This window comes from Pseudophryne corroboree, chromosome 2 (assembly GCF_028390025.1).
Source record: "Pseudophryne corroboree isolate aPseCor3 chromosome 2, aPseCor3.hap2, whole genome shotgun sequence".
In the NCBI taxonomy this organism is placed as follows: Eukaryota; Metazoa; Chordata; class Amphibia; order Anura; family Myobatrachidae; genus Pseudophryne; species Pseudophryne corroboree.
In genome coordinates, this window is record NC_086445.1 from 185,083,166 (window position 1) to 185,096,550 (window position 13,385).

At 43.6% G+C, this 13,385-nt stretch overlaps 1 protein-coding gene across 1 annotated transcript in view; it reads right to left on the reverse strand.

The window, feature by feature from the left end:
- The window catches only part of SP7 (Sp7 transcription factor), a 29,145-nt gene extending 17,729 nt beyond the window's left edge, over positions 1 to 11,416 (reverse strand). Inside the window, exon 1 of the mRNA XM_063952116.1 lies at positions 11,290 to 11,416. Coding sequence (XP_063808186.1) covers positions 11,290 to 11,310 — 21 coding nt within the window. The 5' untranslated portion in view covers positions 11,311 to 11,416. The remainder of the gene's footprint in view (positions 1 to 11,289) is intronic.
- Between the last annotated feature and the right edge of the window lie 1,969 nt (positions 11,417 to 13,385).

A 13,385-nucleotide genomic window follows, 5' to 3' on the forward strand; every position in this document is an offset into this window, starting at 1 on the left:
TAGCCTGACTGCCATTAGATACCGAGAGGAGATCCTCAGACCCCTTGTGAGACCATATGCTGGTGCGGTTGGCCCTGGGTTCCTCCTAATGCAAGACAATGCTAGACCTCATGTGGCTGGAGTGTGTCAGCAGTTCCTGCAAGACGAAGGCATTGATGCTATGGACTGGCCCGACCCTTCCCCAGACCTGAATCCAATTGAGCACATCTGGGACATCATATCTCGCTCCATCCACCAACGCCACGTTGCACCACAGACTGTCCAGGAGTTGGCGGATGCTTTAGTCCAGGTCTGGGAGGAGATCCCTCAGGAGACCATCCGCCACTTCATCAGGAGCATGCCCAGGCGTTGTAGGAAGGTCATACAGGCACGTGGAGGCCACACACACTACTGAGCCTCATTTTGACTTGTTTTAAGGACATTACATCAAAGTTGGATCAGCCTGTAGTGTGTTTTTCCACTTTAATTTTGAGTGTGACTCCAAATCCAGACCTCCATGGGTTAATAAATTTGATTTCCATTGATAATTTTTGTGTGATTTTGTTGTCAGTACATTCAACTATGTAAAGAACAAAGTATTTAATAAGAATATTTCATTCATTCAGATCTAGGATGTGTCATTTTAGTGTTCCCTTTATTTTTTGAGCAGTGTATAATGCCCTCAGAAGTGCCATTGTTCTTTACAAATTATGCCCCCCCGCCCACACATACAAACATAGATACACACACACACACACACACACACACACACACACGTATAGACACACACACATACTGTAGATGCACACAAACACACACACACACACACACACACACTGTAGACACACACATAGATAGACCAACAAACACACACATGCAGTACACGTACACTTTCTCACTCACTCTCCTTTAACATACCATCTGGCTGGCTGGATCTGCAGCAGTTTCTGTCCTCCTTCTGCAGCCTGGTCCGGTGTAGCTCGGCACAGTGTCAGGCAGGGCCGGACTGTGACTAAAAATAGGCCCTGGCATTTTTGAAGCACACAGGCCCACCTCTGTGACTCCTCCCCTTACTATTCCTGACTCCCCCCACTTATTAGTCTATGCTCTTACAAATATAATTAATATTCTAACAACATACAAGTGTACATCATTCTCTATTAAAATACACACAACCAGTGGTTGAAGTGGAAATTTTTAAGTGGGGGTATGGAAATGTGAAGTTTGTAATTAAGAAAAGGGAAGGGGGTGGCCACTCAAAAAGGCGGGTGTTGCCACTCAAAAGGGGCGTGACCTTCAGTGTAGTTTACCACACCATACACCCCTTATACGCATTATGCACAGCACCACAATAGTAGGACCCCTTATACCAGGGGCGGCCAGACTTTTGGAGTCGGTGATCTACTCTGAAAGCTAAAAAGCTTTTGTGATCTACCTAGGAGGAATAGGGGCGTGGCATAACAAAAAGTGGGCGTGGTATAACAAAAAGTGGGCGTGGTATAACTTAAAAAAGGGACGTAGCCTTGCTGCGCAGAGTGTAATGACTGCCTCACACGAAATAACACATTGGCCCCCACAGGTAAAAACCTCAAACACATGCCCCCACAGTGCCAGATACACATGCCCCCACAGTGCCATGTGCCCACAGTGCCAGATATGCCCCCACAGTGCCAGATACAGATATGCCCCCACAGTGCCATGTGCCCACAGTGCCAGATATGCCCCCACAGTGCCAGATACACATGCCCCCACAGTGCCATGTGCCCACAGTGCCAGATATGCCCCCACAGTGCCAGATACAGATATGCCCCCACAGTGCCATGTGCCCACAGTGCCAGATATGCCCCCACAGTGCCAGATTACAGATATGCCCCCACAGTGCCAGATATGCCCCCACAGTGCCATGTGCCCGCAGAGCCAGATATGCCCCCAGTGCCACATATGACCCCACAGTGCCAGATATGCCCCCACAGTGCCAGATTACAGATATGCCCCCACAGCGCAAGATTACAGATATGCCCCCACAGTGCCATGTGCCCGCAGTGCCACATATGACCCCACAGTGCCAGATATGCCCCCACAGTGCCAGATATGCCCCCACAGTGCCAGATATGCCCCCACAGCGCCATATATGCCCCCACAGTGCCATGTGCCCGCAGAGCCAGATATGCCCCCACAGTGCCACATATGACCCCACAGTGCCAGATATGCCCCCACAGTGCCAGATTACAGATATGCCCCCACAGCGCCAGATTACAGATATGCCCCCACAGTGCCATGTGCCCGCAGAGCCAGATATGCCCCCAGTGCCACATATGACCCCACAGTGCCAGATATGCCCCCACAGTGCCAGATATGCCCCCACAGTGCCATGTGCCCAGTGCCAGATATGCCCTCAGTGCCATGTGCCCACAGTGCCAGATATGCCCCCACAGTGCCAGATATGCCCCACAATGCCATGTGCCCGCAGAGCCAGATATGCCCCCAGTGCCACATATGACCCCACAGTGCCAGATATGCCCCCACAGTGCCAGATATACCCCCACAGTGCCATGTGCCCAGTGCCAGATATGCCCTCACAGTGCCAGATATGCCCCCACAGTGCCAGATATGCCCCCACAGTGCCATGTGCCCGCAGAGCCAGATATGCCCCCAGTGCCACATATGACCCCACAGTGCCAGATATGCCCCCACTGAGCTATGTGCCCCCACAGTGCCAGATATGCCCCCATAGAAGAGCTCACCGTGCTGTGTGTGGAGAGCGCAGCGCGCGCTTCTCCTGTCTGCCGCTCTGCCTCCTCAGTCTGATCTCCGGTCTCCGGCGGCGACGGCAGCGTGTATGGCTCAAATCAGGTGCCGGTCCGCGAGCTCTCATTGGCTAACGAACCGGCACCTGATTTGAGCTATACACTCGGCCGTCACTGCCGCAGACCAGACTGAGGAGGCAGAGCGGCAGGCAGGAGAGGCGCGGCTTCGGGTGGCTGGGCGGCGGATCGTGATCGCGATCGACTGCTGCTGCTGCTTCTCCTCCGGGCTCCGGCTGTGAGGGTCGTGTGAGTCAGGAGAGGAGAGCGCCCGCCAGCGCTGCTGTGTCTGGAGCGGCGGCATATAGCGGACTTCGTTCAAACCAGCCGCCGGTTCGTGAGCCAATCAGAGCTCGCGGACCGGCGCCTTCTGATTGGCTGCAGGTCCTCGAGCTCTGATTGGCTCACAAACCGGCGGCTGGTTTGAAGTCCGTTATACGCCGCAGCGCTAGACACAGTCGTGCTGGCGGGCGCTCTCCTCTCCTGACAGCTGAGACACGCTGCCGCCGGACTGAGCGGCAGCGTGTATCAGTGAGCGCTGGAATAGCCCACGTGGCCATCGTGCCAGATGGCCAGTCCGGCCCTGGTGTCAGGCAATAATGTGGTCAAACCCCTAAAAATGCCATTATCAAAGGTTTGACACATTTCCAATATGAACCAAGCTACGGAAAGCGGAACTTTACAAAGCTTTGACCCAATAGGCAATGCCATCTATAGATGGCAGTGCCTAATAGAAGCCTATGGGCTTCTCTTTGCAATCTTCCCTGAGAGAGATCCAATGCGACTCAAAGAGGAGTCTGGGTATACAAATGTGAGTATTACACAGTAGGTGGGAGTAGGGTAAGCTGTAATAAAGAGGTAGGTTTCCAGAGAGCTCTTAATGGTTATCACAAATTTGTATTTACTAACTATATGTAAAATGAATGTATATCATGAGGGGTACAAAAGGAATAGCCTCTTCATGAGCAGATAGGATTTCTGTGGTGGAACTATTCCCTGTAACGGCTCCACCATGCCTTAGATGTGTACACTGACCTATTTATTTTGAGAGAGAATGTGGGCTGTATATTTCATTTTAAATCAAAATATTGCTAGCAAATTACGGGTTTTTGTCCATCACTGATTGGCGAATAAAATATAAAGCACTGAAAACCATTAGAGTTCCTCTCCGCAGCAGTGCGGTCAAAAAATAAAGAAAAAATAATAATTAAAAATGCCAACAAGAGGACACTATCACAGAGACTGATGTTTTATTTTATTTAACATTATATTATTTACTTCATGTTAGCATTGAGTATTTTACATTCATTTAAGTATATTTGAATAATTTGGGGGTTATGTTATGATATTTTTTGAGCTTAGCAAATTGGAACAATTGTCACTGTTTCATATACATTAAGTGCTTTTAAATAATTTGGTGCTAATTGTTTGAGGAAGGGGGTTATAACTTTGTATCAATGTGCAGTGTTCTTCATTAGTTTTGGGAGACGAATATTAAAAGAACAGAGTAAACAGATTATATGGACAGAAAGGACAGAGTAAATAGATTATATGAATCGTGGTGTGTCAACTTCTAAATAGTTTATTAATTTATGGTCTGTTTCCAAACGAAATTTTAGGATATCTGCAGGCAGTGGTTGGTTGTATACTATATGATATAAGGTAAAAGCTGTAGGGTCTAATGGCATGCACTCAACAACTACAGTAAACTGGACATTCTGCAAAAGCAATAAATTTGGTTTAAATGTCTAAATAAAACAGTATGCCCCATAACCACACAGCAAGCTTTAATATAATCACTTATTGTACAGAGGTGTGAGATTCCCTTCAGTAGGCAATCCTGTAAGAACATCCATCTGTCCTGTTAGGTTGCATGCATTACAAGGTGTTTACAAGTAGAAGAATACCAACCTATATATAGGTTTTCCACAAATAACATTTGCAAAGAAAATTCTGGGGTTTATTGACCTCAAAGTGCTGACTAATATTTGCTAAGCCAGCGTCTGAGGTTGCTTATTATCCACAGAATTTGAAGCATGTCCCTGCTGGGTTTATACAATTTATTTTTAATATTTTACGATCCCACCCAAATGGATCTCCACCTTAGTCTCAAAGTGTGAACTTTAAAATATCCCCTACAAATAAACGGAGCAGAGGCGCTGTTTAACCATCTATGGTCAATTTCTGCAGATTTTTTATGTATTTATTCATTCCTTAAGTCACTCTGCAAGTTTATTATACTATACATAAGGAGGCAGTCAAACTGTAATGCTACGACTTGGGATGAACTACAAGTCCCAGCATGCCTGTCATTCTGCTTACTGGAACTCATATGTTCTCCAATGCTGGAATGCCTTGTGGTGCCTTAGCGTGCCATATAAATTAGTGAACTCATTCTAACATATTTCATTCTCTGCTCGTAATTTGCAACACATACTGCATGCAGACAGCACCTGGATTGGTGCACATACTGTATATGGTTGACCAAATGCATATTTGTTTCAAACCGGCTCTTGGGAGATCCCTCTACGGACCAGAAATCCAACTGCATTTCCAAGGAGGCAGATAACTGTCCAAACACCTAGCTCTTTAGCCGCTGTTTTCATTATAACAAGCCTTCCTAAAATACTGCACAGTTTAGTTCATATATGGCTTTAATAAATCTTGACTGATGGGACATCGGGACAGACTATCCTATGTTACTTCTGCACCCTAAAAAGCACTTCTTCGTAGAATGCAAAGTACGTTCCATTATAAGTACATAGAGGTGACTATGAGGTGGCACAAAAGTCTAACACTACTGTTAGAAACTTAAAAAAAATATATATTTATATATTAGAATATATATGTACTGTTTATGTGTAATTCTTTTGCTGCCCTGTAAACTTTGCAAGGGATATAAACCAAAGCACCAATGCAGAAATCTAGGCACGTTGCCAACGGGTATGGATCACAGGGTCGACCCTAATCGACAGTCATTAGGTCAACCACTGTTAGTCAACACAGCAAATGTTGACATGATGAAAAGGTTGACATGTGAGGTCGACACTGAAAAATGTCGACATGACTAACGGCCGACAAAAAAAGTTCAACACCATTTTGTTCCTGTTTTTGGTGTTGTTTTCATCGTTACAGCACATTGAACTCCAATAAGTGTACCGCGTCTCCTCGCCATGCTTCGGGCAAGGTTATTGTTTCCAATCGTAGTCCACGAGGATGGTAAAGTATGATAAAGTTGAAAAAAGTGAGGAAAAAAACTTTATTGACCACGTGTCAACCATTTGCACCTGTCGAGCTTTTGTACCTGTTGACCTAATGATCATGTCGACCTATTGACTGTCGACCTAATTAAGGACGACCTGTCATCCAGATACCGTTGACAACATCCATGGAGAATATATATCAACATGAATGAGGTACTCTAAACACAGAAAGAGCTGTCACAGTCATAATTCTATTAGAAAGCTCACATTTTCTGATGAACCAATTAATTTTCTAGTGGAGGCACTAGTGCCATCATGGAGTTGATTAGTGGCAGCTCCTACCTTTAGGGAGGAGGTGGGCTGCTGCTGGTCATGATGCCTGGTCCAGAGGTAGGGGGGGCCCTGCCGCCGGCCGGGTCCTGGCACCTGCACAAATGTAGCTGCCAGGTGCCGGGACCGGCGCATGCGCACAAGCGGCAGCTTGTCTGCGCATGCGCAATACCCCTTCTTCTAAGGACTGCATAGGCTGCAGCCCATAGAAGCCAGCTAGGGCTGACGATCAGGCAGGGAGTGACTTCCTACAGGAAGTCAGATGTCTGCTAATTGCAGCCCAGTTCTATCAGTCCCAGAGGGAGGCAACACCTCCCAATGGGACTGTATGTCCTGCGGGTGACTGGCAGTCAGAGTGTAGCCAGCGCTGTCATGGACTGCAACTGGCTCACAGCAGTAGCGGATTATACTGGGAGGGGACTGCAGTCCTGCAGACCATAGGTAAAATCCGTCACTAGAGTTGATTCTTTTGAAACGTACATGCAAAGTAGAGGGCCATCCCATGAAGCCTTGCCCAAGTCATGAAGAAACTGCACAGTGGCAAAATGATTCAGAAAACTTTGGACAAATGCAATTAATTCATAAGGGTCAATCCAATTAGGTGCGAGTTGCTTTGTGCGAGCAGCGACTTGCCATTGTCTCTGCAAATTCACCCTGCGAATTGCATCCAATTCTAAACTCGTATTGCACGGTTTTTTTTGTGCGCATCCCCCTGAGGGTGTGAAACGGTAGGAAAATCATTATTTTAAGGTAAATATCAGGATTTGCTTCAGAACCACTTGGACATCCCCCTAATTACTACTTAGCCACTTTGAAGTATTCAATTAGCTTAAGTAGGCCAATAAGTACATGTCATTTTTGGGGTTAAAAAAAAAATGGCCTCAAATTACAACAAAATCAACTCTTCCATTAGATTATGCATCCCAAATTTATTTACAGTATTCATTTAAACAATAATTGCTTTTTAGAATTTTCTATCTTTTTTTATTTAGTCACCTCAAATTACCCCAAAAGCATATATTTTTCTACTTTTTTTTTTTTGCACTTTTCATTTTATTCCTTTTTAATTAAATTAACTCGTAAGCTTTTTTAAATTATTTTACATTAAAAAAAAGAAGAAGCAAAAATCAGCCATTTGACACCCTTTAACAGTGTCCAGTACTATCCTTATGCTTGGTATCAAATTCAGTAGAGAATTTGCACACCCTCCCCGCAAGTACTGCAAATTGGCATTTCTAATTGGACTAGCGAATTCTCAGGTGTGTGCATCCATGTAAAGTTTGCGAGTTTCATGAAACAAAATCGCATTAGCAGATTTGCACCTAATTGGATTGACATCATTAATTAAAGAGGGCATGTTCAGGCTAGTAACATTGCAGATCATAAGTTTGGCTACATTTTATTAAATCCTGTTTGAGGTGGGTCAAATTTTCCCCATCTCTTACACACATGGATCATACATATATGGGGTGAAGTTAGTAGCCTGCGAGTTGCAGGCTGTACGGAACTTTGTGTGAGTCTGCCCTTATTTTTAAAGCGACAATCAGGTTTTGCTGTGTAAATGATCGCCACTTTAATAATATGGGCAGACTTTCACAAAGTCCCACACAGCCTATACCTGCAGGCTATTAAATTTCACCCATCATGTTCTAAAGTAAAAATATTTCAGAACATTACAGATGATTACATATTATCATGACAACTGCGCAAATGACCTATATAAGTCAGGGACGTGCGGTGAGCTAAATAGCTCAGGAGGCACTGACTAGAACCAGAGCCAGATTTACATACAATTTTTGAGCCAAAGCATACATCTGGCCATTATACACAGGTACAGCAGTATAAACTCCTTGAAATTTGGTGAGATTTGATCAGAGATGTGCGGAAAAGATAGGCATGTGAGCCACTGCCTCACCTGCCATAGACTTTTTACTCCAGAGTTTTGGCTATAAAAAGTATTAGAATAATGCAAAGAAGATATTTCAAACATATTCCTTGTATTTTTCGTATACTTTATACAGTCAAACTCTGGCACAAACAATAGTATGACAGGAAGGGATCTGCCTCACCTCACCGCACGTCACTGAATAAGTGTCTCCATGGGTAGATAAAATAAATTACCACTACAGTCTGAAATATATGATCTTAAAATGGGAGATGCCAAATCTTGCAGCAAATGAACATTGGGGGTACTTCCAAGTTGATCGCAGCAGGAAATTTTTTAGCAGTTGGCCAAAACCATGTGCACTGCAGGGGGGAGGGGGGGGGGGGGGCAGATATAACATTTGCAGAGAGAGTAAGATTTGGGTGTGTTATTTTGTTTTTGTGCAGGGTAAGTACTGGCTGCTTAATCTTTACACTGCAATTTAGATTGCAGATTGAACTCACCACACCCAAATCTATCTCTCTCTGCACATTTTACTTCTGCCCCCCCTGCACTGCACATGGTTTTGCCCAACTGCTAAAAAATGTCCTGCTGCGATCAACTTGCAATATACCGGGTCGGTTGCCATAACAACGGAGCGCGCAGCAGCAGCAGGGGCGGGGGTGGAGGCGGCGTCGGAAGATGAGCTCATCTCCAGCGCCGCCTCTCCCTATCTTGTGAATGGGAACCGTGTCGCATCGACACGGCTCCCATTCACACCGCACCTGACCCGGTAATCAACCCGGGTAAAACCCTTCTTTTTTACCGGGTTGATTTACCGGGTCAGGCGACCCGCTAAATCGGCCAGTGTGCTTTCACATCGCACACTGACCCGGTTCGACACGGCAATATGCCGTGTCGGTACCGGGTTATTTGTGCGATGTGAAAGGGGTATTATTAAATCTGCCCTGAGTTACAGAAAAATCTGCAGGTCTATAATGTTTAAAATATATATCAAAACAAACAAAGAAATCTTTAAAAAAACAACAACAATTTACGTCTCAGAAATACCAAGACCATATATTTATCTCCATTTATAGTTTTACTTTTATCCATAAAAGATAAGTTCAGGATACGAGATGATGGCTATTTTGCTAGATTGGAGGAAGACTATAACAGAATTTCCTTGTAAACCATATTGTCCCTGTTTTAATCTGTAAGCCTTATTTCTAGAACTACTTGAGATGGATTAGCTAGGTCAAACTGCAGCAAGCAAGCAATTTGTAGCTTCGGTCAACTTAATTTTAGAAGCTGTTTTAGCAAAATATTAGGATGTGTAAAACCTTACGGGTTTTTTTTTATTGTTAAGTTGATCTTGAATCTTGCTTGGTCATCAAAGGGAGATGTGGTGGGACTGTATGGAGGCTTTGGAGCATGACAGATATTTGCAGCCAACAACTCTGGGCTTGCAATGGGAGGTTGCTGACCATGGTTTGCCAGAGACTCAGATCTCCTCCGACTACAGCAAAAGATACTTAAAATGATGGGAGTATCGGCCATTGATCCTACTTTTACAGTCTATAATATTTCTTTAATTTAACATTGGGAGGAACCGCAGATAATGTCACTTCAGACTATTGCTTCTACTGCAATGAAGTGTATTACACCAGAGGTTCCCAAACTGTGTGCCGTGGCTCCCTGGGGTGCCTCGGGACACTTGCAGGGGTGCCCTGGGTTGGTGGTTCAGGACCAATTCAAATAATTCATAGTCAATATAATAGGCAAAACCAGTGCTGGTGGCTGCCAGTCATAAAATATGTGGCCAAACAGAAGCAAATCTTGTCCCTCACCACACAACTGATTCTAAGGATGACATATAAACGCAACCTACTTAATGTAATATTTCTTTCTAAATTTCTCAATAAGAAATTTTTGGCCTAGGTGTGACGTGAAAAAAATTCTGATATTCTAGGGCGCCGTGATTCAAAAAAGTTTGGAAACCACTGTATTACACAATGCATTTATAACACCACATGTCCCGTAAAAGGCATGTTGATTTATAGGAGACACCCACATATCCAAGACCAATAGACCTAACAAAGAAAAAAATAAAATAAAGTGTTACAAAGTAGATAAATGTCTTAGTAATGTGGCCAGATCTTCACAGAAGAAATTCTGGCAACATCACACTTACTGTGGCAGTCTGAAATTAGAAATGAAAGTGGTTAATTCAGCACTGCTCATCTCTGGGAACATTTGGGTTAAACTGGATTCTTACTTGTGCTTCCCTTTGAAAATGCTCCTAACCACAGTTAGGAATATATATTCCCCTTGGAGGATTTGGGGAAAAAAAAAAAATAAACTTTGTTGTTTCCGGACCGAAACTCCCATTTTGGTTAAATCCGCAAACTGAGTCCTCATTTCTGGTTGAGAGGAGAGACAGGATTCTCAGAGAGTGATTACTTTGATACTTTAACCCTACTGAAGCTGAAATCCCATCAACAGCATCAATGCAAACTCCTAGCCCCCTGATACCTGTGCCAATGCTATAGAGCCTACATTGGGGAAAGTACAGCAAGGAGAAAATAAGAATACTAGTGCTCCAGCATAAACACTGTGCATGGAAAGAGGGGTTTGTATTTAACAGGATGGCAATACCTATTCATACTACTCTTCTAAAGCATTACAACACTAGTGTAGTATACAAAATAACACACACACACACACACACACACACACACACACACACACACACACGTGTTTTTCTTATTGCTGTATGATATAACAGCTTAAATAATATCACTCCAGCTGTGTGATAAATGTCCCATACACAGTATTCCCAGGTGCACCGTTAGAATGTGGAACCAGATAGAACGCTTATTACTTTATATAAATGTAACGTTACATGCGTTTGGCACAACCTACACCTGTCATGTAGCGTTTCCTCCATCAGACAAACGCACGAACTCACACTGTACATCCCAATCTCCTGCCATTAGTCTGCACACATACTTGTCGCTTTCAGCCGTGCTGCTTATTCCCTATTAGCCAGTACATTATTGTCACACTTGTGCCCTATGACACCCGCCCCGTGTCTGCTGCCACTTACCTCTAGCATGGGTGATGCCATCCCCTTCTCGCCGCACTGGAAGTGTCGCCGCTCCCGAGGCTCTGAGCGCAGGGACTGAGCAGCCCTTGTGGTCCTGAGAGAGCTACTGATCCACCCACTGCCCCAAGGCTCATTCGGCTGCACCTCTCCTATGCACTTGTGTTTATTAAATGCCCCTCCCCCATGAAACCAGTAAAGGGGGTAGGGTGTGTGTCTAGTTAGTATAACGTTATTATCCTATTTGGATCCAGGAGATATACAGTATTTATGTGCATCCAACACGGAGACCCTGCAGGAATGTGAGGTGGCCAAACACAAGTGCTGAAATAATGCAATACGTGTACTTCTAGTATTTCACAGGTTGTAAGAGCAATAAGCAATGTGTTAAATAGGTGTAAAATAATACACATGTACGTTATTTTTTTTAATCTGTCTATCTATCTATATGTATATAGATCTCTCACTCTCTCTCTCTCTCTCTCTCTCTCTCTCTCTCTGTATCTATCTATCTATCTATCTATCTATCTATCTATCTATCTATCTATCTATCTAGATCTATCTATCTAGATAGATATATCTAGATAGATAGATAGATAGATAGATAGATACTAGATAGATAGATAGATAGATAGATAGATAGATAGATAGATAGACATATGATGTGTGAGATGTGCGGGTTCGGATTTACCTGGATTTACTCAGATTTACCTGGATCTCAAAACTGCATTTTATTGGCTCTCACGTGTCACGATGTCACGTGTTTTGGTTAGCCAATAAGAAAAATCTGGATAAATCCGAACTCGCATTAGTTCTGGCGTTAAGAACCGAGTAAATCCGGACCCGCACATCTGTAGTAGAAAGTAACATGAATTACCTGATGGAGCAATTCAAGTGTTTCTCCGTATGGGCGCACACAGCTGCTAGCGCTGGCATTATTGTTTTGTTGTTCCATCATTTGATGGGCTGATATATCATTATATGATGAAATACTAATAATAATCATCATCATCATCATCATCATAATTAATGATTTTTATTTTCACAACAAAATTATTTAAAAAAACAAAACACGTTTTAAGACCACGTGAGTTTGGATGCTCAGGAGCACCGTCTTTCATGAAAGATGCAAACAAAAAATATTGGGGATTTTTTTTTTCTTTTACTATTTACAGTATTGTCATTTAGTTAGACAAGGGCCAAACTGAAAGGTGTCTCCTGGTTTGCGAATATATTCACAGGATTTTTGGTTTGCAAAAGAACATGATTTTCCTGCAAGTATTGGAGATAGTTGTATTTAATACTTTTAATCTGACACAATTTGCTCATTCAAGGAGTGTACAATGAAGCTAGATGCCATTATGTGCCCGACCCCAATGTTTATGAGACACAACAGGGTAAATTTACCAAAGCGTCTAAAACAGAGAATTGGTGATGTTGCCCAAAGCAACCAATCAGAGGATGTCTATAATTTCTTAATTGTCTTTTAGAAAACGATAGACAGCATCTGATTGGTTGCTATTGGCAACATCATCAATTCTCTATTTTAGAAGCTTTAGTACATTTATCCCAACATATGACACTTGCAGTAAAAACAGCCCCTCCAAATGGTTTACCTAATCAAGGTTGATGTATCAAGCAGTGAAAAGAGTGAAGTTGCCCATAGCAACCAATAAGCTGCTACCTATCATTTTATAGAATTACTTGATATTAACTCAAAGCTGATTGGATGCCATAGGCAACTTCTCCACTGGTCCTCATCAACCCCCAAATACCTTACTGAGACGGAAACACGCTGGCGTATTCAACCCCGAGGCTGTCAGCTAAAATCCCTGCATTGCAGGGAAAGGCTATTCAATTTAATAGCGTATTTCCTGTGCCTAAAATCGTTGATTACCGCTGGAAACCACGTAGTGTGGAATCAATGGGATTTCCCCACACATGAACCCTCGATTATGCCATTTACACACAGACTTTTCCTTGCAGCTCATGAAGCTACGAAGTTCAGTCCACCATCAGGGATTCACATGTGGGGTACTCCCCGCTAATTCAATTAGTCTCGCCATGGCAATTAACCCCATGAATAATTGAATATACTC